Source organism: Dermacentor variabilis, chromosome 1, assembly GCF_050947875.1.
Source record: "Dermacentor variabilis isolate Ectoservices chromosome 1, ASM5094787v1, whole genome shotgun sequence".
NCBI lineage: Eukaryota > Metazoa > Arthropoda > Arachnida > Ixodida > Ixodidae > Dermacentor > Dermacentor variabilis.
This window is the reverse complement of record NC_134568.1, coordinates 202,434,328-202,458,128: the sequence shown is the minus strand read 5'-3', so window position 1 is coordinate 202,458,128 and position 23,801 is coordinate 202,434,328. Positions and strand designations below refer to the sequence as shown.

General features: G+C 48.1%; 1 protein-coding gene across 3 annotated transcripts in view; it reads right to left on the bottom strand.

The window, feature by feature from the left end:
- Positions 1-16,358: 16,358 nt before the first annotated feature.
- LOC142591028 (uncharacterized) overlaps positions 16,359-23,801 on the bottom strand; it is a 35,829-nt gene continuing 28,386 nt past the window's right edge. For all 3 annotated transcript variants that reach the window (XM_075703407.1, XM_075703419.1, XM_075703413.1), the window contains 3 exons: positions 22,612-22,892; positions 21,551-21,710; positions 16,359-19,196 (listed from right to left, as the gene is read on the bottom strand). In XM_075703407.1, the coding sequence (XP_075559522.1) occupies positions 18,731-19,196; positions 21,551-21,710; positions 22,612-22,892 (907 nt within the window). In that variant the 3' untranslated portion in view covers positions 16,359-18,730. The remainder of the gene's footprint in view (positions 19,197-21,550; positions 21,711-22,611; positions 22,893-23,801) is intronic.

Sequence of the window (23,801 nt, the reverse complement as noted above, 5' to 3'; positions counted from 1 at the left end):
GGGTGCCTCTTGCGCAAACCGACAGAGGACGCGCGGACAGCAGGGCGGCTATGCGCGGCGGGAGTGTTCAAAACGTGGTTCAAAATGTCGCAGCTGCATGAAAGGTTCGATCGGAAATTGTCGAATGCGTGGATTCCTTCGTATTCTTTAAGGACACGTGTGTTTAACAATCCAGTTTCGTTCGTCACTAAATGCGGCTTTATAAAACGCTGCGCATCTACTATTTGCCGGTTTCCAAAGCTGTCGCTCGTTTTTGTTGTTGTTGTTGTTCTTGTTGTGGTTGTTTTGTTTTTGTTTTTCATGCAGCCTTAGCAATTTCCTTTTACGCGGTGTAAGATATATCGTTCCGCTGTAGACGTTTCTTGTGTAGTAATTTTTTTTACATAAAGTGTAGCGAAGTTGTTTAGTTGGCAGCGAATTGCCTATATTAAAAGCCACACTTTCGCCGCAAGGGTGAAGCAACGAATGCAATAGCAACACATTGGAATGTTATACGGAGTAAGGCTAGCAGCTTTAGGCGCAATATGAATTATAGTAAACGTGAGCTGGCTAAGTAAGCAGGTGTGCCCCGGCGCAGCCAGACCGTTAGAAGAGAGAGACTGGATGACCACGACAAGGCGCATGTGAAATGGTGGCTCCCGTGGGCAGCGCGTGCAGGTGCGAGGGGCTATATACGTTCTGTGTTGCCGATACGGGCGGTATTGCATGTGTATCGAGCGTGGGAAAATGAGCAAATGAGATAGCCTTAGCTATACGGCGCGGAGGAAGACAGCGTACATAAAGGTAGGATTGGAGCAGCGGTCTTACGCTGAACCACGCGCTTTGAAGTATTCCCTTGCGCATGTGAATTACGTAACGACAGACTGACGCTACACAAGTTGGCCACCGTGTGTGGACGGTCGTTTGCAGGCGCTGTGTAGTGACGCGTTCTCGGTGGCTGCTCGTGCGCACAGCGACAGCTGCGGTCATGCGATTATGGCAGGGATGATTGTATATGCAGCCGTGTGCAAGGCACGAAATGGTGTTTACCGTGTAATTGCAGCGGTGTGGATATATAAAGCGTCGCTGAAGGCATGCTTGTGTTTGCATTGTAGCGTCAATATAGTGGTTCATGCGCAACCAGATAGACTTGAGAACGCGCGCGTGGAGTTGAACCCGCACATGGAAACGTATTAAAAGCTCGTTATTTCCCCCGAACATTGTCACATCATAATGTGTGATGCAGTTACATCGATAAGACATATAGTGAAAGGAGCGTCGCAAGATAATCATGTTATTATTGTGCAGTTACGTAAGCAGTGAGCATCACATGACGTCGCAATTTCGGCAGAAAGGCGAAGCATCGATTGCGATAAGAAATTAATGAACGGTTACACGAACTAAAGATAGTAGTCTTAGCGGCCGTATAAACTTGTAAACATAAGCATCCTAACTAAATTAACAAGCATGGTGTCAGCGCGCACAGGAAACATGAACACATCACACTCGATGACCACGGACACTCTCTGTCAAAACGCTGGCGTGAGGAAACGCCGCAGCGAGCGCAGTGACTGTCGTGTTGTCTATAGTTTCAACAAAAATGTGGAGGACGCTTAAGCTTCGCCTTTGAGAGTGGAATGCGATAGCATTCAAAGATCCCTGACTGCTTCTCACACTACCCGGCAATTGCAGCGTATTTAACCATAATGTTTACCGGGAAACGCTTGCGGCGAACGCCATGCACGAAGGCGGGCTTTCTGGTAGAAACGCGGCCTCTTGCGTGGGCCGCGATGCGGCGGAGGCAAGCGCCATCTGGAAGTGTTTCGAGGACTGCGAGATATTCACGCGCCGGCCCGCGCAAATGGCGGAGGCCGTCGCCAGTCTATGGATGATAGAAGCGCTGGAAAAGGGGTTTGATTTTTCGCGTAACAGAATTATGTTTTCTTGTATATTCAAATTACAATGCGAGAGCTATAATGTCTGCAGATTGTGTGTAAGTCGTGCTTTACGATTTCTCTACGTATTTTAGTTTGAGCAATACAATTCAGTAACTTTCCTGCGCCACATGGAGGAACTGGCAAAAATACTTTTTTGCCGAAACGACGTCCGACGCTGGACGCCGACACAGTATTTTCTGCGACACGGGGCCCTTAACGCTTTCGCGTTACAACTGAGCACCGAGAACAAACAGCATGCACAAAGGTACGAGCCGCCGCGGGCACCTTCCCGTGGCACCTATACTCGCGGGCACCTTCCCGTGGCTATGAAGGGAAGCTAAGAGCGGGCGGATCTTCAGCACTTGTGTTACCGCGCCAAGTAGTCCGCCAGTGTTTGACGGTGCTTTTGGTTGCTCGGAACAGACACTGAATTGACTTAGCTTCCACGTGCGACGGTTTTGCGTTTGCCCAGACGCCGAAAGGAAAAGCCGCAATATAAATAAATTTTAGAGCGCAGCTCTTTGGCGTCCGTTCCTGGGTTTCGCGTCGTCGTCGGCGTTGTCGTCGGCCTCGTAACCAGCTCCGCCCCCCTTTCATCCCCCCAGCGCTAGCAGCGACCGACTGATACCGCTGGATGCCGCTGACGCCGCTAGAGAGTCAAGATAACGTGACTGCATAGAACAACGTCGCCGCCATGCAGAAAGAGGAGGAAAGGGTCCCCCCCCCCTGTTCTTGTGTGGCGGATAGGGTGCTCTTCAGTTGCCGACGCGCCGGTTATTTCACGTAGGCCCCGGCACGTCGACGAATACGTGACCACCTTCCCACGGCTAGACCTGGTTCTTAGCGCTGCGGAAGCGAGGGTATCATATTGTTTGTGTCGGCATCGGCGGCGTTGTCCCTGAAACAAACTCCGCAGCTGGGGTTGACTCACTATCGGCGTCAGCGGCATCAGTCAGTCGCTGCTATCTCTTCCCTCCTCCCTTTATCGTGTTGTCCGCTTGCTGCGCGCGCTTCTGCCCCCATCGTTTGCCGCTGGGTGTACACGCCGCCCCCCTCCCCCCTCTTCCTGCGAGTCTCCGGTTGTCAAAGCGCCGGCTCGAACTTAATTCCTTTCTTCGCTCCTCCTCCAATGCAACCCCTGTGCGGTGGCAATCAGAGAGCCAGATCGGTGGCGGCGGATCTGTATATGTGCACCGCCCGAGCCGAAATTGCCGCTGCCGTTCGCCCTGTGCGGTGGCAATCAGAGAGCCAGATCGGTGGCGGCGGATCTGTATATGTGCACCGCCCGAGCCGAAATTGCCGCTGCCGTTCGCCACTGCGAAATTATCTGCCAGTTCTTTCTGAGCCATGAGCGAGACGACCGATGGAAGTCCTCCGTCTGCTGCTGCTGCTGCTGCTGCTGCTCAACGAGCTGCCAGAGCAGAGGCCCAGCGCCGTCGCCGTCAGAATCCAGAGGTGCGTGCCGCCGAAGCAGAAGCTTACCGTCGCCGCCGTCGAGATGATCCAGGAGTACGGGAAATATAAAAAAAAAATTCTGTGATAGCGCATACATGTGTTGCTCGATTTCTTTGCCTCAATCTAGCGAAAAGGTGAAACAGCTTATTTGCTGCGCTCAAATTTCGCATTAGGAAGTAACGTAATCGTCGGTAATTTTTTATTCCTAGGTGTGTTTTGCCTTTTTTAACTGTTGCTAATAAGGTGTTTATGTTTTCTCTTCCCCAGCTTAAAAAACGTGGATGAACACGCCGGGCTATTTTCGGAAGCGCTGTCACTTGTGCGCGCTTTAATTCCGTAGCTTTCCATTCATAGCCACAGAAAGTTTTCCGCGAGTGTAGACTCTTCCCCCAACGCAGAACGCTCTCAAGATATAGGCGCGTGCGACCACGCGCAGGCGCCACATGCGCAGTTGCAGCCAGAATGAACACTGGCCCCCTCGCTCCCCTCCCGCGCTGCCTCGCAACGTTGGGTGCCTCGCGCGCGACGGAAGACGGCGCGCTTCCTCCCCGTTCCCTCTGGTTCACGCGGACGAGATTGAGCTGCAATCGTCAACTCCCTTCGCACGTTTTCGCTCGCATATACAGCGTAGGGTGCGCGGCGTTGGCGATATCGCCCGTGGACTTTATGCGGAACATCACGGCGACAGCGACGCTATAAATGCGCCTGAAATGTCCATATAACTGCTATCGCAATAAAACTTTGCACAATGATCATTTGGCAGCAGATCTATCAGCAGTAATCTATGCAGGAGTGGAAGGTTTAAAAAAACTTGGTGATTTCAGGGAGATACAATACTGGCGATACTGAATAGTAGCTGCATTTCAAGTCATCTCGGAGATGCAGGCACGCTGCGTTTGAGCGGCTAGGGCGTTCTACAGCTGAGCACGAGGCCGCGGGTTGGATTCCTGGCCGCGACAACTGCAATCGAATGGGGGCGGAATGGAAAACCGTTAGTGCACCGAGCAGCGAGTGCACGTTTAGTGAACCCAGGTGGTAAACACTAAGCCGGACCCGTGCACTACGACATCTTATCTCATAGCCTGTGTCTTGCGGCAGGACGTTAAACCCCATAATCTCTGAGAAAAGCCTAGCGCTCTCTCGCGCGCTCTCTTTCTCTCATGCATTTTATTTACTTTCTTTAGTTTTTTGCGCAAATACGCATTAACAATAACGCAAAATTCATACATAGTCGCACTCTAAGTTTCCAAAAGTACGGGTGGAAACGTTCTTAGGCTGCGGCAGTTCTATGCATGCAGAAATTGTCTAGACGTGATAACACCAATCAATTTTGCAAGAGATAAGGTCACAGTCTGTAATGTCGTGAGCGCGCTGACGCTGTAAAAAAAGAAGGCGTCGCGCTTGCTATTTTATTTTACACTGTCAACTCAGTGGTGAATGCATAATAGCAGGCGGATTTCTCTACTTCTCGGAATGCGTTTCAGAGAGCCACAACTGCTCTACTCGCTGTTCTCTCTCTCTCTTCTAGTTAGAACGTCACCTTTACTTTCTTTTTACGCAAATAGATGCATCGAGTTTTATAAAGCTCCATTTAGCGAAGAACGAAATACCTGAACGCAAATGTACGAGGGAAAATCAAGTAAATGCATTTTCTTCAACAACGATGAGATATCTCTACACGGAGACAAGATACGTATGTCCGACTTTTCTTTTCGAATGAAGCCGTTTTGTTTGCTTTTCGCAAGCAGATTGTTTCCACAAGAGCGTAGTTAAGATGCAGCTAAAACACTTCAAAAACCCAAAAGATGGCATCGCCACCCCGAAATATTTTCCTTTCCAAAAGCCACGCGCTATTAACGAAGTTAGGTTCGAGCTACCCGTTTTCACAAGGATACTCAACCAATTATCCGGTTCATGTCGCCAGCCTACTCCCCTCCTATATCAGATGTTCAAGGAAAGACTTTTTTATTAAATCTTAAAAAGAATGCAGCAGAAAAGGTTGTTATTCTTTGACGACGCATTATCCACGCCAGCGGACGTACAGAGATCTGTAATAATCATTTTCTACCTGTTAATTAACTAAATTCATTATTTAATCTCCAAGGCACGTGTTGCTATCGCGGGATATAAACCGTCAGAAACTAGCATGTGCACACAGCATAATTCGTCCCAAAAATTTCCCACAAAAAGCGTTCCGCATAGTTTTGCCCGACAATGGAAAAAGATAAGGATGGTCTTTCTGGGAAGATTACTCCGACTATAATATATTTAGCCTCAGGTGCTAGTTCCAAATTGCCTACTAAATGGGTGAGCCTTGAGCTATTGCTTGATTCGATACTGCAATTGCAGCACGTGCACAAAAGAATTAATTAAAATATTATGAGCATTATATTACCCCTTCATCTTCATCAAGAAGATGAAGGGGTAATATAATGCTCACAATATCAATTTGTGAATCACAGTTGATAGAAAAGCTAATCAGCTATTACCGCGCAATTTCTGATTTCCTCTAGTGTAAATAATGTGCCGACCCAAAGTTGCCTCTCTGCTTCGACTGCACTCTCTTTTAAGAATCGCTTACAACCCAGTCGCACGGGCAATTTCGATCGCGAATGAGCCCCATCGGGATCGGATTTCTCGATCCTGATTGGTCCCTTCGCAGTTTGCGCAAAGGAGACAATCGCGATTGAAAAAAATTCGATCCCGATCGGGCTCAATCTCGATCAAAAATGCCCGTGTGACACCTGTATTATTTTTCGGCAAAGCCATCCGATATTTACCTCGCCTTCTTCAACATACCCCCACCGTTGGCCTCGAAGGCGCAGGTTCGTCTTCCGTCTGTGGCGGCCGCATTTCGACGGGCACGAAATGCGGAAACGTTAGTGCACTTCGACTTTCGTGCACGTTAAAGAACCCCAAGTGATCAAACTTAATCCTGAGCCCTCCAATACGAAGAGCCTCACTGTGAAGCTTTTCTAGTTCAAAACCCATAATTTAGCTTTCTTTAGCATCATCTATATTATTTCCTGGACTCGCAGCTTAACTACGAAGCAATTCCTTGCCACGGTCTTGATTTCTGTAAACAGTGAGTGCCTGTTCGGAGAATAGAGACTGTCCAGAACCACAATTTAGCTCTCCTAAAAGCAAAGAATTAAATGCTACGGAAACTTAGCTCATGCGTTTCGGAAGCCAATCCTAAACTCGAAGCATTATGAGGTCTCCAGTGACCACGTAGTTTTAATAACAGGTAGGGATGTTTTAGAAATTTAGACAGTCGGTTATGGTACGACGAATAAATTCGAAGGGGTATATATTCATCCCAGCAACCTGATCCAAGAGCATTCTCTTATCCACGAGCAGGTGCTCCTTATCTCTGTGATCTTTTTTTTCTCTAATAAAAGGTAAAAAAGTTCCGGCACGGTTTTGTGGATGAACACAAATATTTCGAGCTACTTCCGTTGATCTCACAACATCTTCCATTTTTAATGCGTAAGCATTTCTGTGCCTACCCAACGACCAAACCCATCCGTCTGTCCGTCACGTAACACTATCGCTTTCAAGATAGGGCCTGCAGCAGCGAGCGAATTGACCTTTGTGCTGCCTCTCGCCTCTGCGCAAACTAATGGTATCTTCGACTGGTCGCCTCCATCCCCCGAAGCAGAGTCGGGCAGATCCGGCGTTCCATGAACTCGGAGGTAGAGGACAAGCGCGCAAGCCGAACGAGGTACGCGCTCTCGAAGGAGGAAATGGCAGATGCATAACCACGGGATTACTGCCAACGTCCGATGTGTCGCCTATCCAAAGTTCCCCGCGTTGCCGGAAAAACCGGCGGACGTGGGATGAGCGTTTGTCGAAACGCCAGCATGCACTGGCCTAGGTCTCCTAGCCAGGTTACGGTGGACCATCGCAAACAACGGTGCTGTGATGACGTTGCGGGAAACGCTCTCAATCTCGGCGACTGCTCCGACGACAGGGCTCGGAGCGCGTGTGCTCGAAGATGGAGGAGAGCGATCGAAGCTTTCTTTGCAACCCGAAAAAAAGGACTACGTGAGACCTATCGTAAAGGAAGCAACTCGATCGGTGGTTTCTGAAGGTGCTCTACAAATCTGCTTATCATACCTCGGGTCCTCAGCCAATAATTAAAAAGTTGGGTAATTAAAATTAATTAGTGAGTTATGGGAAATACAAAAAAAATGTCTAAGTTACTATAGGCTATTGCGAATAGTATGCGTTCGGTTCAATACGCTTCCGACGCGCCTGTCATTTTTAAATTCTTGACTAAAGTTATGTGGTACACCTTGCATATTCGAAGAATTGTACAAATTCCACTGCTGCAATTTCATTATTTTGAATTAGAAATTAGGTTTACAAGCCCTTTCGCCACATTTCTAAGTGACTTCGAGAACCTGAAGCTGGGCTAACCGCCTGATCAATCTACATACGAGTAAAGCCAGCGGCAGCACTAACAAGACACATTTCTTTCTCGTCCACTTCTTTATCTATGCCCCTCGTTCGCGGGCTATATTTGTAGGATTCTTGACCATCCGAGCCATTCCAACGGCTTACTAGAAAGCCGTCTCGAACGTTTAAATTGGTGTTGAATCTACACTTCGGACACAAGAAACGCGCAAGAAGAGCGTAAAGTATATGTATAAATACAAGATCTCGCAAGTAACGTTTTTTTTTTTTTCGTTGGGCCACAATTTACAAGTGATATCTACTAGCGGTGGTACTGCTGAAGAACCTCAAGCAATCAAGCCCCTTTTCACCGAGGTTTATAGCGATATTTACTCAAGCCTGCGAGATTATTTGAAGATGACGTAAGTATCCCCCCCTCGCTCCCCGTTTCCTTTCTTGCAGCCGGACTGCCTTTCAGAACTGCCACTGAGAACTATATTAACACCCAAGACATGCAACTCCTTTGAATATTAAAACAGGAAACGCAAAGCAAGAGACGTGAAAACAGGAATGGGAGAATATTCGAAGTTTTGATACCAACACATTAACTAGTCGTATGCGTATTAGAAAAGGAACTATTCGGTATTATAGATTACTTAAATCTAGCCAAATATTTCGCAGTACCCGACTGTTAACGTGTTGTCACTGTTTTTATTCTGCTAAATAGGTCTCGCAACTTACTAGAAGTGAAACAACGACAAACGTTTTCAAAGCAATGCAGAAACAAAATGGATAGTGCAAGTTTTGTTTTCAATTAGCGGCGGAAGCTTACGTGACAACCTCCGAGTATTGCTTGTAGGCTGTCATTTAACGTTTCTATAGTCTAATCGGTCTAGTCATATAGCATTCTAGTATTTTACGCTACGACCAGAGATGTTTTTCTTGCAGCTGGGTTTCCTACATGCTTTTTTTTTACAACTTCTGTATTTAATTTTTTTTTCACCACAGCTATTTATTTAGAGTATTTGTACAGCTATATTCCACACAACGTGTCATTCATTATTGGAAAGCTTGTTTGCAACCAGGCTCTAAAGATGTTGAGAAGCTATTCGCCCAGTTTTTAATGGCAATTCATAATGCTGTGTTTAAAACTGATTCTTTGCCTCTGATAGTAAGATGGGTTTTTTTTTTTTTGCAAGTCAATATAGACGTGATACCTAATTATGCAGAAATAAACTTGGAGGTTAACGAAGAAGCTTGAGAACAAGTTAAGGACCGCGCAAAGAGCCTTGGAATGAAAAATGTTAGGCGTGATGTAAAAGACACGACGAGAGCGGTGTGGATCAGAGAGCAAACGGGGATAGCCGATATTCTATATTATCAATCACCTGTATCTAAATGTGAATAAGGAACCTTCGGTGCCTCATCTCCTGCGCGCTGGAACATTACCTTGCATTTTGTGCCGTCATAGGATACAGTAGAAACTGAGACTGCCGTCGATACGCCGATGATTGCTGCCGCATGCGATGTTTTGTTTTCTATAAGCTGATGGACTATGATGATGATGGTGGTGGTGATGGTGATGATGAAATATGCCTAATTTGCTATCGCAATCGATGCTTCTCCTTTAGGACGAAACTGTGACATTTTTTTGCCAGCTTCGTCAGAATCGGAACGAGACTTAGAATTGGCCGCTATCTGCTTAGCTGTCTATTTAACCGTCGATGTCAAGTATTGGAACAGCCTAAAGAGCAACATTAAATCTGCCCAGACTGGTAAAGAATTCGCCACTCATTTGGCGATAAATGCTTGACAGAATGAAAGTGGACAAAATGAAATACAAACTGCCTTCTTTTCTTTTTTACGTTGGCGCCAGAAATGAGCTCACCGCCAGTACATTAGTGTGACGTCACGAATTTCAAATATTTTCTTCTATGAGGGCTTTTGTGGCAAAGTAATGTTCAGGAGACTTGCCTGGTTGAACCCTTGATTCCTTTAGAATGGAATGTATCCTTCTTTAGTGATAAACAACTAGGCCTCAATAGACAGTCGAAATTCAAGACTTCAGGGCGAACTGGTGTCAAAACTTCAGGGCGCCGTCGCTACCCGTCTCCCGTCATGGCGCCTTTTCTGAATGGCCAAGCCTCCTCTGACAGTAAGAGTGTCGATTTTGCTTTTACAGAAGGACGCGCCTCACTAATGCCAGCGTAATATTCCTCTTTAATACCAGTTTGCTAAATTCTTTGGTGGCTGTACAACCCGTACCTTACCCTTTAGAATTCCGTATATATGGTTTCATTATGATTTCACTTGGACATATACAAGGTGATCACTTTTAATGTTTTACGGAATTTTAAAAAATAGCCTGTTGCAGATAACATAATTATAGTCCTTGAGCTGGATTATTCAGAGAGGCAGAAACTACTTGCACAAAAACCGAAACACATATTCAAATAATTAAACTCCGCTAATTATATCTTCAATGAATGACTTTGCGGCAAATATTTCAATTTACGAATTGTAAACGGCGAGTTCGCTAGGCTTAGAATTAATTTCCAGAATGACACCAGTTTGGAGATATGCGCTATCAAACTTGCCGTAAAAATGCACTGTTGTTGCACTTACTTTTTCACACAACGCTCTTTTATGCAATGAAGCCCAAAAGTAACTGGAAGGCCCATGTAATTTCGTTCCACACTTTGGGAAATAATATCTCGAAATTGGTGTTATCCTGGAAACTAATTTCAAGTGGATGCGTCTTTCAAGCTCACTGGCTACAATTCGTAAATAGCAATATGTGCCGTAAGGTAATTAAGTTAATTAGTGCATTCTTATTAATCAGCTGAATATGCGCTTTCATTTCCCTGCTAGTAATTTCCACCTCATCAAATAATCCAGCTCAAGGACAAGAGTTATGCTATCTAATACAGACGATTTTTTATAAATTCCATAGAACTTAAACATGATCACCCTGTATATTGCGTGTGAATGGATGGGCCTCCATAGGCAAGTTCCCAGACACTCAGTAGCTATGCCGTTCTGCTACTGAGCTGGAGGTAACAGGCTCGACTCCCTGCCGCGGGGGGCGCATCTCCATGTCGGGAACGTCGGGAACAACAGTCGGGAACGACGTTGACCAAGGCTGACGTTGAAGCCATAGTAGATGCAAGTTGCCTGATATTTCAAGAAGCCTTTATGAAGAACATTCAAGCCACAATCGAAAAAAAAATGTACAATCAGCAGTCGAAAGAAACAGCCGCAACCTTCGAAAACAAGATCGCCACGTTAAACGGCAAAATCGATGGGATCGCACCACAGCTCAATAATTTTATTGCGCACGTAAAGAACAACTACATCACCAAGGCACAGTTTGACAATTCGCGCCCCACGACTCGGAAGAAGGCGCGGGCGAACAGCCACAGCGACTCTCGCTCGGTCTCGCCCACTCGCGTTCGCCGAAGCAAATTCGAATCTATAGACGATGGCGACCCCTAACCACAAGGTAAAGAACCAGCATTCAACTATACGCATATGGCTGTGGAACTGTCAATCGTACCACCCTAGAAACGCCAACCTGCAGGAATTCGTCAAGCTGAATCAACCCGACGTCATAGCACTATAAGAAACCAACACGCAGAACGTCCGACTGCAAGGATACGCCACATATGCACAAACCCGACGCACTGCCACATTGGTGAAGAAAACTCTCACATCCCAAAAACACGATGTAGAAAACATCCAGAGGGAACATGCCTTAATCGAGGCTTTACCGGAACGAAAGACACAGAAAAGCGCATTCGTGGCCAGTGTGTACAGCCCGCCTTGCAACCAGCTAGTGGCCAGCGTGTACAGCCCGCCTCGCGACCAACTACCGGACTTCGATCACTTTGTAGGAGAAATCAGGAAATCCACGAATAGACACTAACTCGTCATAATGGGGGACTTCAACGCCTCGCACACGGCATGGGGATATCATACCACCACAAAGAACGGTGCTAAAGCGCACGTTGCCGCCCAGCAACACAGACTCACCCTCCGGAATGATCCTCTCCAGACCATGAGAATTGGAAACAGCGTCTCCAGGGACACAAATCCCGATCTTACCTTTACTGCGGACGTCCCCTGGGGAAAGTGGAGTCTACTCCAGGAAACCTTAAGTAGCGATCATCATATCCTCCAATTAGATGTAGCACGCACTCATAGACAGACCAAGACCGGAATTGCACGGCTAACCGAATGCAAATCCTTTAGGGACAAGCTAGATTCTGGAGCAAGCATAACTGACATTGACGAGTGGCTCAAAAATGTATTAGACACAGCAGAACGGCACACCAAGATCATACAACTCGATGCCGATACACCCACGTTCGACGCGCACCTCCTCCATCTCTGGGAGGCCAGAAGTGGCCTCCTAAAGAGATGGAAGCGGCAAAAGCTTAACAGAAAGCTAGACACACATCGCTCTCCTTATCAAGCAGGCTCAAGACTATGCGGGCCACCTCGTCAGGCAGAACTGACACGCTTTTTGTGACAAGCTACAGGGGACTCTGAGCGCGAAGAGGACCTGGCACCTCCTACGTACACTCCTGGCCACAGAACCCACCAAAACAGAAGCAACATCTGCACAGTCTTATCCACAACCACGCTGGCTCAGAAGAACACCTCCTGCGAAAAATACAAAAGAAACTATGCGGAGGCGCACACTCTCCCGCGTCGCAAAGAATGCTCTAGAAAACCGAATCCATAACTCGACCGACCCTTTACGCAGGCCGAAATCTACGTAGCCCTATCCAAGCTGACTAGAAAAACCAGCCCTGGTAAAGACCGGATTATTAACAAACAACTACGCAATCTACCGCAGCAGGCCACCGAGGCTCTCCTCCGTTACTACAACGAGTGCTGGGAGAAAGGAGAACTGCCTGCTGTATGGAAGCACTCGGAGATCACCATGATCCACAATCCCAACAAACCTCTCACCTTGCAGAACCTACGCCCGATCTACCTCACCTCGTGCGCGGAAAAGCTTTTCGAACATATAGGGCACGACCGCATTACCCAGTAGCTGGAGGACAACGGCCACCTACCGGACATCATGTTCGGCTTCAGGCAGCACCTCTCAAAGCAGTAGGTACTCTTACAACTAAAAGAAGGCCTCCTAGATCACTTAACAATAGAAGCATATAGTCCATAGTGGCATTAGACGTCAAGGGAGCCTTTGATAACGTTAGCCACGACGCAATTCTCAACAACCTCGAAGGCACTGGCTGCGGCTCTAGGACCTACGCGTACGTCAGAAACTTTCTGATGGACCGCACGGCAACAGTCGGGATCTGCAACATCCGCAGCGAAAGCTTCCTACTTCCAAACAGAGGCACCCCGCAAGGATCGGTCATTTCACCGCTACTCTTTAAAGTAGCTATGATCAAACTACCCGCACTCCTCGAGACCATACCAGATCTGCGTCAGTCGATGTATGCTGATGACATCACGCTCTGGACCAGAGCTACGAACACTGGAAGGCAAGAAAGTAGCTTACAAGAAGCCGTAGACACCATCGAAAGCTATCTCCGAAACTGCGGCTTCCGCTGCGCCCTCGAAAAGTCTGAGAACCTCGTCCTAAAAGCAAGAACGACAGGCCCGCCACCCAGCTACGAAGAACCCGACCCCAGCGTCACGCTCAACGGGACAACAATCCCGGCAGTCGATACTGTACGAATACTTGGACTCCACATCCACAAGGACGGATCGGGAGCTGACAAAGAAGCGGGCTCAAGGAGCAAGACACGCTAAGAATAATACAAACACTGCTCACCAGCCGCAGCAAATACGGCACGCCGTACCTGGCTTTGAAAACGCTGAAATAGAAAAGCTCAACATCATGATAAGAAAAGCAATCAACGTTGCCATGAGACTCCCCGCCATGGCCTCCACTTCACGTCTCCTTAAGATGAGCGTCCACAACACGTGGCAAGATCACGCCGAAACGCACAAGAACAGCCAACTGGAACGACTCAACCTCACGCCCACAGGGAGGTCAGTACTCAGACACCTGAACTACAGCGAGACGTACGTCGCAGGCACGGACAAGAAAGAGCCAATCCCACCGGACGTTCGAGAGTGCATTTGCATCGCACTTGTCCCGCGCAACATGCATCCCATATAGCACAAGGGTACAAGACAGGCTCGAGCCAAGGCCATCAAGCGAAGTTTCAAGCACAACCCGAATGCCCGCTACACCGTGTTACGGTTGGCGTGTAACACCCCAGGCAAAAGGATGCTCAACCACCATGCCTCATCGAAACGGAGAGCGGATTCTTAGTTTCCTGTGGTTGTCTCGAGTGGTTACCGGTCTGGCAGGTGCACCGCAGTACTTACAGGCCCCTTCGTGTGTGTGCATGCCTAAGCGAAACGAAGAATGGATTCCTAATTTGCTATGGTTGTCTCGAGTGGATGCCGGTCTGGCGGACTCTCCGCTGTGTTCACAGGCCCCTTTGTGTGTGTGCGTGAAAACCCTTTCCGCGAACTGTCGCACTCTAGGGGAGAACGCTTTCCGCGAACCAGACAGGACCCCCGGACTGCCGCTAGCAGAGGCGCGCTCGTGAATACGTCAACCGGGAGAATGGATCAGCCGCCCATCCATAACCAGACGCCCTTTCCGCGAACCAACGCCGCGCGAAAGAGAAGGGATTAGCTGCTTTCGTCCTCAGGACCCGCAGGTTGCCACCAGCGGAAGCAAGCTCGGGAAAACATCGTCCTGTGAAAGTGGGTGCCGCCGCCAAGCACCGTGGGACTCAGTGCATGTCACGTGACGTTGTCGTGAGCAAGATCCCGCGTACGATTTTAGTGGGCCTATTTAAAGGGCCCCGCAATGTACTTTTTCACTTCACTCTCTTCTCATCTTTCACCAATCATTGAATAAACCGTGCAAGTTTCGCACTAGAAGTCGTCTCGTCCCTGCCTGATCGCCACGGTCTACCGGACGCCTGCAGCCTGCCGACAACGCCACGCTACCCAGTAGTAACGCCAGTCGAGGTTGAAGAACCAGGCGTCGCAACAACTGGTCGGCAGCGGTGGGGTACGCTACCCTGGAGAACGCAACAACCGACACGGCCAAGTATGCGCATCGAAACGCCTACGCTCTCAACGTCGTAGACTACCGAGGCGGCGAGTTAACATCGGCAACCGTCAAGGCACGCAACCAAGAAACGTCTGAAGAAGCGGCAATTGCTCTCGCCACCACCACATGCACAGATGCAGCGGTTATATTCACCGACTATCAGGCCGCCTGTAGAAACTTCTCGAGGGGCCGCATCTCGGCCGATGCACTCAACATGCTAAAAAGACGAAGCACTCCGCTCCCGTACGACTGCGTGACGTGGGTACCCGGACACGAGGGACTAGAGGCGAACGAAGCGGCCCACGCCGCTGCCCGCGAGCACGTCAGCCGGGCTCCCCTCTCCCCACGCGCTCTCCGACCCGCGACAGAAGAGGCGGAGGCCGTACCCACCAACTACTCAGCCATATTACAACGCTACAGGCTCGAGCGTCGAGTGTGCGCTCCACCACACCCTAAACTCGGCAGAGAAGAAAGCATGATCCTTAAATGCCTGCAAAGTAACACGTACACTCACGGAACGATAATGCATCGCCTCTACCCGACGCTCCACGGCTACCTCTGCCCACTCTGCAACGTACCCGACACTCTGGCACACTTGCTCCTGGAATGCCCGTGGCAGGAAGGCAGCGAAATGCAACAGGAAACAGGCGCAAAACGAGCACAAGAAGCAAACCACCTATTTGAAACGTGGGAGGCCAAGCTCGCCCTAGGGGACCTGGAAGACCAACGACAACTCTTCGCCATGGCCAAGAGGGCAGTCGAAGCCAGAGGGTTCCTGGACTAAGGAGCCTTTCCACCTTATAATGATACCGGGCCTCGCTCGGGACACTGCTTCGAACAATAAACATTTCTTTCTCTCTTCGTGTATTTAGACAAGTGTTCGAAATGATTTCAGAGTCCTCCACTACGGCATTTTAAAGGGTCACTAAACAGAAAGATTAATGCAGCTATATTAGCACATCATTTTTGTAGAAAGGCCACTCTTACTGTGGGAGCAGTCTCGATAAGCCACAATGGACGAAAAAATACCAAATACTGGTGGCGACGTCGCATAAAACTTCCTGCATCAGCTGGCCAAGACGTCTTGGATTTCGACGGCCCCAACGAACTTTTTATCGGTAAATATCGACTACGTTGCATTCTAAAGGAGCCAAAGACTGAACTTGGCAAGTTTCAAGCACTTTTACTGCTTTTGCTGCACTTTTACGAGAAAATGCTTTGAAATCCGTGACGTCCCACTGACGTAAAGCCAGTAGGGTTCCTGCGGGAAATTAAAGAAATTCTTGTTTAGCCTTCCTTTTCCGTACTAGTCTAATTTCACGACTTACCTTGTCCTTTAGTGTCCTCATACAATACCGAAAGGCCACTCTTACCGCGCGAGGAGTCTCGATAAGCCAGAAAAGACGATAAACCCCCGTGTATTGCTCTAGGATGTTAAATCCCGCAATATTTTTTAAAGAAATTCAATGAAAACGACTCTGTAAACGTGTATTTCTACAAAATATGTTTTGCCTCTATAAAAACTCAGCAGAAATTCTAAAGGAACTCGACATCCATTTTCGAGAACAAGGTGTCTCATCGATCCGTAAATTTAATCAGTGATACAGCAATAAGACTACAGTTAAACGTCAGCATAACAATGTCGGTAAAATCGTCAATTTGCTTCGTTATATAGAAATTTCGTTGTACTGAAATTCGACCTTTTATGCAAATAAGTGCAGTCGCCAATCGATTTTTCTTCACACCGAAAGGGCCCACAGAATTTTCCGATTTCTGTTGGGCTACTGAGCGCGAAGTCGCCGGATCGAATCCTGGCCACGGCGGCCTCATTTCGGTGGGGGCGAAATGCGAAAACAACCGTGTACTTAGGTTTAGGTGCACTTAAAGAACCCCAGGTGGTGAAAATTTCCGGAATCCTCCACTACGGCGTGCCTCATAATTAGAGTGGTTTTGGCACGTAAAACCCCATAATTTAACTTCTAATTTTCCGATTTGTCGGGCAATCGAAAAAGGCAAATTTGAATGAGAAAATTCATTTTGATAAATTTGGAAGTAGGCGACGAAACATACGGTTTCATGCCACGTAAGTACGTCGACGATATCTTCTCGGCGCTGCGAATTAAGCGAAGCCAGCCACGCTTTCGCGTGAACTCCGCCCCCGCGGCTGATAGCGTCGCCCGCATGCACTGGGTCGACGCTATCGGGAAAAGTGCCGGCAGCGAGGAGCGAATGCTTCGTGTGCCTCTCGCTCAAACGGGTCACCGAAACTCGAGATTACCCAACCTCCAATACTGAACTCGCGGTAATACAGCTTACATGATGCCACGCCATCTCGGCACGCCAACTCTTTGCACACGTGGCAGATTACCTCTAAAGCAGGCTACGTATGCGCTCAGCTGTGCTTGCAGTCATGCGTAGCCACGGCCGAGACGCGCGCAAACTTACCCTCCATTCCGCCCCCCTCGCGCTCGCTTGATCGCGTTAACACGAGCTCGCTCCCCTCCCCCTCTTTGCCTATGCTCGCGCGGGAAGGCGGCATGCACTCGTGAAGCCGCCATCATTCTTGTCTCACCCTCGCGCACTTTCGCTCGCACCTAAAGCACAGTGCGCGGGCCGCGATAGGATCTTATCGCACTTGGACTTTATACGGAGCATGATGCGGCTACGGCGGTCGCTCTAGTCGCGCCGCGCGCGATTTGGAGGTGAGTTTGCAAGTAGCCGCTTGTGATTCAATCATTCGACCATCTGCGCCCGCGGAAGTTTCCATTTACTCTCTCTGAATTCATTTGCGGCAGCAGTGAAATTTCGTTATACTGAAATCGCATACGCCCTTCGTTAAATTGAAGTTCTAAAGACATGGTGTTCTATGGACAAGGTTTAATAAAAAATTAAATACTTCGTTATATCGATAATTTCGTTACACTGAAGTTCGTTACATCGACGTTTAACTGTAGATACCTGGAGTTCAACCAGCGAAGGCAGGTTCACCTCCTTACAAAACATTATATCCGATCGCAAAACTGCTCGACCAATGTGTGGGAAAGCGTTTCTTGGTGAGTGAAGGATCATATTTACACTTCGTCTACACATAGTGACGTGCATGCTTTAAAAAATATCACTTTCTTTTACTCAATTTTAAGACAGTCTGTTTGACGGAAATGAAAGCCGAGTCATAACCTATGGTTACTTCTGGATTACAATTCGTGCATTACATTGATCGCAGTTATTTTCTGCAGAGCATTTTGGGATTTTCATATACTCCAATAGTTCAAACTTTGCACGCGTTTGTCAAATCCGGTCGTAAAAACAGCGCTACTCTATGCGTAATGTGCGAGCTAGAGGCGTGCAAAATCCATTTTCTCACTATAGTTCAGTTAGTTCTCTCTCTGGTTACACATTCGCGAAAAATGGTGTTTCAGCGCCTGTTTTCAGCTTTTAGCCGCTAGAGGCGCTATTTGTTCATTTGTAGAATTTCTGCTCTCGGTGCTGCACATTTTCGCATGCGATCTGGGGCAAAAGCTTGGTCGATATCTTGCGTCGTCTTAGTGCTTGACATAAACAACACACAAAGCACAGTGATGTGACGGTCCACAGGCTTGTGTGCTTCAAGAAGCACACAAGGTTGGCATCGCTATGCAAGACAGACAGTTGTTTTCACATGTACATAATATATCAATAAATGTTTGCGCAGACACTTCGTGCGGGTGAATGTTATTTTTGTGATGGATGGCTGTGAAAGGCCGTTCGATGAGCACTGATGTATCGGAGCCTGACAGGCCCAAAACGCCACGGAAGATGGCTGGGGCGTCCTCCTGCGACATCGCACAGGCCCTGGTAGCAGAGGCTACGTTGTCGATGCATTCGCTGTCGGCACCGTTGGCGGCAACGTGGGGATGCCACCTTGGCGTATCTCAGCGGCCAGCTTGGACTTCTTCATCTCCCAGAACTCCATTTGCGACCGGAGCACACTCATCTGGAGCTCATGCTGGACCTTGTGGTACTGTATCTGGCGGCGCACTTTTTCTTTCTGCAGTTCTACCAGGTCTTGCTCCCACTTGCGTTTGCGGAAGTTGTTGACGAACTCGGCAGTCGCGTCTTGAGCTTCGTGTGGCTGGTGGCTGCCGTCAGTGGCGCCGTCCTGAGTGCTGCTGCCGGACAGGACGGGCTGGAACGCACGGCTGCCCAGCGAGTGCGGCGCGCACTCGGCAGCCTCGCTCAGCATCTCCGCCTTGACCGGCTGCGTCTTGTCCCCCTTGGCAACCGGCGGCCCGTCGCCCGATGACTCTTCCTCGAGCTCCGTGATCACCATGCTGAAAAGGAGAAACCACGCCGTTCGCTTCACCGCGGCGCCGACCATGCTCAAACGTGGGCCTCACATTTACCATGGTTCGGTTGCCACACTCCACATGCGATTTGTGGAGAGCGCATTCACGATGAACAATGTGCCCACACAAAGCGCAGTCGGTATTTATTTTTTATGCGGCTGACTGATGGCGAGATGGTCTGTTGCATGCTGATACGTTTGCGCTCGTTTGCATTTTCGCGAATACTTAACGGAATTAATTGTCTCGTGCATTCGCATTTGTAGCATTGACGAAATTCATACGACAGCGTCGTCGGTGTCCCCTACTATACCCTTTCGTGTAATAGCTGTTGCCCTCCAAAATACTATAAATTACCAAGATGACAGTTTAGATAAAATGTGTGTGTTTTTTTAAAATATGTTTCGTCACTTCATACTCACGGTTTTCATTTCCTGTCTTTTCAGTCCAAATCGCAAATGCTAAATTCCAACTGCAGCAACGGGAAATGGCTCTATAGTCAATCAGCTTTACTTCCGATGAAAACTAGTGTACCCGCCGTTACTCTATTATGTATGCACCCATCTTATATGCGGCGGCGATTATACCCCAGTGAGACGGGCAAATTTAGCGACACTTCGAGCGAGTGCACTTCGCCGTTAGTGTCACTCGCAGGCTGCAAGACTGGAAAGGTTTAGTGACACTTACTGTGGAGTGCGCTTGCCAGCGAGCCTGTTGCAGGAACTCACTTCGCTGCGTTGAGGTGTGTCGCCTCGATAGCAATGCGTCCAAAATAAATAAATAAAGGATCACAACAGAGTGGACACTAATTCTAAGACCCCTCTTTTCTTTATTCAAACCACTTCTTTTGTGATTTCAAATGTGAGCGTTTTAGTGACGTGAGCGAGGCAAGAAAAAGAAAATCTTGAAACGAAAAATGGTGTTTCACCGCCTGTGTTCAGATTTCACATGGAGTGTGGCTGTTTCACCCTCGCGCAATTTCGCTCGCACCTAAAGCACACAGTGCGCGGAGAGAGGGCACATCTGCCGCGGCGAGGCCGTTCGCGCATTCCAGGGACGCCGGAAAATCCTCGCAGACTATGGACAAGGCCAGCTGGTAGGCCGGTGCCAAGACTGACAGATTATTTACGACGCATTCCGCCATTTTGACCCTGTGAATTTTGGATAGGTTCCTTGCTTGTACTGGTTCAAAACAAACAGTACGTGTTAATAATATTACAGTATATCTATTTTTCATGGCGGAGGCTCTTGCACATAAGCATCTTCTCGTATAAAACATTGACCGTTCCTAAAACTCAAACTTCCGAAATTTTATCAACCCGTATGGCTTCACAGGTAGTCAATGTCCTCAATCACGAATGACACTTCGTTTTGCCGCCTAGCACCACGTCGCCGAAGTGACACTCAGCGAGTGGCGCAGTGCACTCGCTCGAAGTGGGAATAAATGTGCTCGTCTGAGTTGCATATAAGCCTCGCAATCTGAGAGGCTCACGTGAAGGCGCTGGTAAAAACACCACCGCCTATCTGCTGCCTCCAGTGCGTACATTCGGTAGTCAGAGAGCGGTGCAGAGGCTCAGTAGTCATCGGACTAGCGGGCAAAAATGCGCACCCGCTAATGGCGGCTCGTCCTACACAACCAACCGCTAATAAGTCTACATGGATGTCGTAAATAAACTGGAACTATTGACGGCACGAAGTACACAAGAAAGATACAGGGACATACCGTCTTTTTGAAGCATATTACTAGTTATTAGCGCTCTTTTCCGTCCTTAAACTTTACCGCAAATAACCTTGCTCTTCTGGTAGCCCTTTCAGCGCTTGTCCGTGTACCTTCCCTTACAAATTTTTTATAGAAAGTCTATAGACGTCTATAGACTGTCTATAGACTTTCTATAAAAATTTTTAAGGGTTTCTTGTGTAGTTCTGGCCATTTAGCGCTGTCAATAGTGTCAATATGGAATACCAACGTACCCAATGTGTCGTCCTTTTGAATCGTAAATAAAGGCCTGAATCGTGCAGGATGCCAGTGAATAGCATTTTAACATCATTTTACAAATCCTGTAGGCTTTCATGTGCATTTTTAGTACCGTAAGTGCAAAAAACAATGATTATGCCACTGCTTTGTGCAGCGCTGAATAATACGGACTTATTATTATATTCCCGCAACCCTCCCCCCCCCCCCCCCCCGCAGAAAAAAAGTGTGCCCACTGGCTGTGGTGCTCTACACTTTGGCATAAGCTCCACCCGATCCCGATCTCTGTATATGTGTTTTATCTAATAGAGGGTTCACACAAATGTTTGCTAAAAAGAGGCAGTCCTGCAACAGCGTGCTTCAGTCTTACCTGGACACTTCGTCGATATATCCGCCAGCGTTCGGTGGCTCAGCGAGAGAGGGCACATCTGCCGCGGCGAGGCCGTTCGCGCATTCCAGGGACGCCGGAAAATCCTCGCAGACTATGGACAAGGCCAGCTGGTAGGCCGGTGCCAAGTCTGACAGATTACCTGCAGCGACGCCAACAAAATGCCACTCAGCCAGACGCCGGCTGACGCGTAGGAAGTATAAGACACTGGATAAGTGACCTCTTGTCGCCTGCTGCTCTTCCTGGCATACGACCAGCGCAGTTACTGCGGACGCGCTTGCAACTACATATGGCAAAAAAAAAAAAAAGAAGGAACTACATGGAAGTGCAGCTGCAACGTAGCACAAGACATAGAGTGCTAATAACAAGGCTGAAGAAAGCATATCACGAGCCAAAGGTAGCCCTCGCATTCCTGTTTTATTTTATTTTTCTCGGCGCTCGAGAAAAACGCAGTAAAGTGTTTTCGTTTGGTTTATTTCTCTATTTGTTTGTTTGTTCGTCCTTGACTCTACAAGTACTCGGTCCCACGTAACGTATTATTGAAATGACATTTGCGACTTTTCATTTTCTTACGCTAAAAGGAGATCCTGTACTTCGAAACCCAACAAAAACGACCGCCAAGCTGAAGAAAAAGATACTAACAATATCGCACGGCTCGACGTAGCGTAACGGACTATCGAGCGAGCCGGAGCGAGAGCCAAAACGCAGCGATGCCTTGCTCCCACGTGTCCGCCTTCTGCGTCATGACGTCACGACACGTACACTTGTTGGCAAACATATGCAAAACTAGATTGTAGAAAATTAAATTATCTTAAGTTATCTAGGGCACACTGGTGCTTGTCGGTATTTCGATTTTCGCAGTTCCTAGTTCGGGAACCTTCACTGAGCGCAAAATAACAAGAAAGTTGAAAACGTCATGTCAGTAGGTCTTCAAGAAATAAGCCCGCTTGCAGGCGACAGAATATAAAAAATGACACTGGCAAAGCAAAGCTGCAATCACGCGCGCAATATGCACACGTGATCGTTATAGCTTGATTCCATACCGGATCGCTTCTGGATGTTGAGCGCGGCCTTCTTGGCCAGCATGATCGTCTTCTCCCACTTGCGCTTCAGCTGGTCCATGGTCTTCCTGGTATGCGGCGTGAAGCAGCGCGCGTTCACCACGTCGGTGATCTCGATCCAGCATTCGCGCTTCTGCAGGTTGGTCACGCTCTCCGAGGCCTTGGCGCGCAGAATGTCCTTCCGCTTCCAGTACTCGGTGATCAGCACCAGCAGGTCGTTCTCCGTCCAGCTGGGCGTCTTAGGTTCCAAGCTCTCCATACACCTGCAAGCGCGAGCAGCAAAACCTCTTACCTATAAGGCACGGGCAAGCGAGCGATACGAAGTGCGCGCGCGCACACTTTGTGATAAGCCAGAAATTATCACTTATTTAACAAGAACTCTATGAAACACAATGAACGGCCCAAAATTGTAAATGCAAAGTTACGAAATGCCAAAAGAAAGAGAAAATGACGAGATTTTCCGCACAAATCCGTTCTTTTATTGTCGCAACCATGTCGTAGCTTGTTACCGTCGATCTATTTCACTGGCCTGTAGTTCGGGCATGGTTACGCCTGCAGGGCGTGTTGGCGTTTCCTGCTACAGCGTGCCTTTGACGTCACTTTGAAAGGACCAGAAATGAGCCAAGCGTGTGCGGGGTTTAGAAAATATCAAACGATCTCGTTCTAAATTACTAAAATCCAGCATTTAAATAACAATAAAGCTGCATATTAAAATAAAAAAGAAGAAAAATATATCGATGAGCTCGCTATAGTTGAAGGAAATAGACTACGCAAAAGGTGATATTAGTAACATATCGCCTTATTCATATACGAAACCGTTCCCAAAACGTTTACCGTTCCTATAAACATTTCTAATGGGCAGAATGAGTCTTACCACTATTACGAAACCTTGCGGCAATATGCCGTCGCAGTGAATTTCATACGCAGTCACCGCAATGCGGCACATTAAGCGAGGTTACCGCAGCGTCTCAGAGCTTGAACACCCTATGGACAAGAACGATGAAGCCCTCACACTTTTGAGTGTCTGCAATTACCATTGTCCTCAATCGTCAGGGTCACTAGCATGGAACTACATCAAAACAAGATAATTCGCACATACTTAAATTCTCTTCCCGCCGTTTCAAAGGCAGACATCCTGGAATTATGCTGTACCTCCAGCTGTATGACTTCCA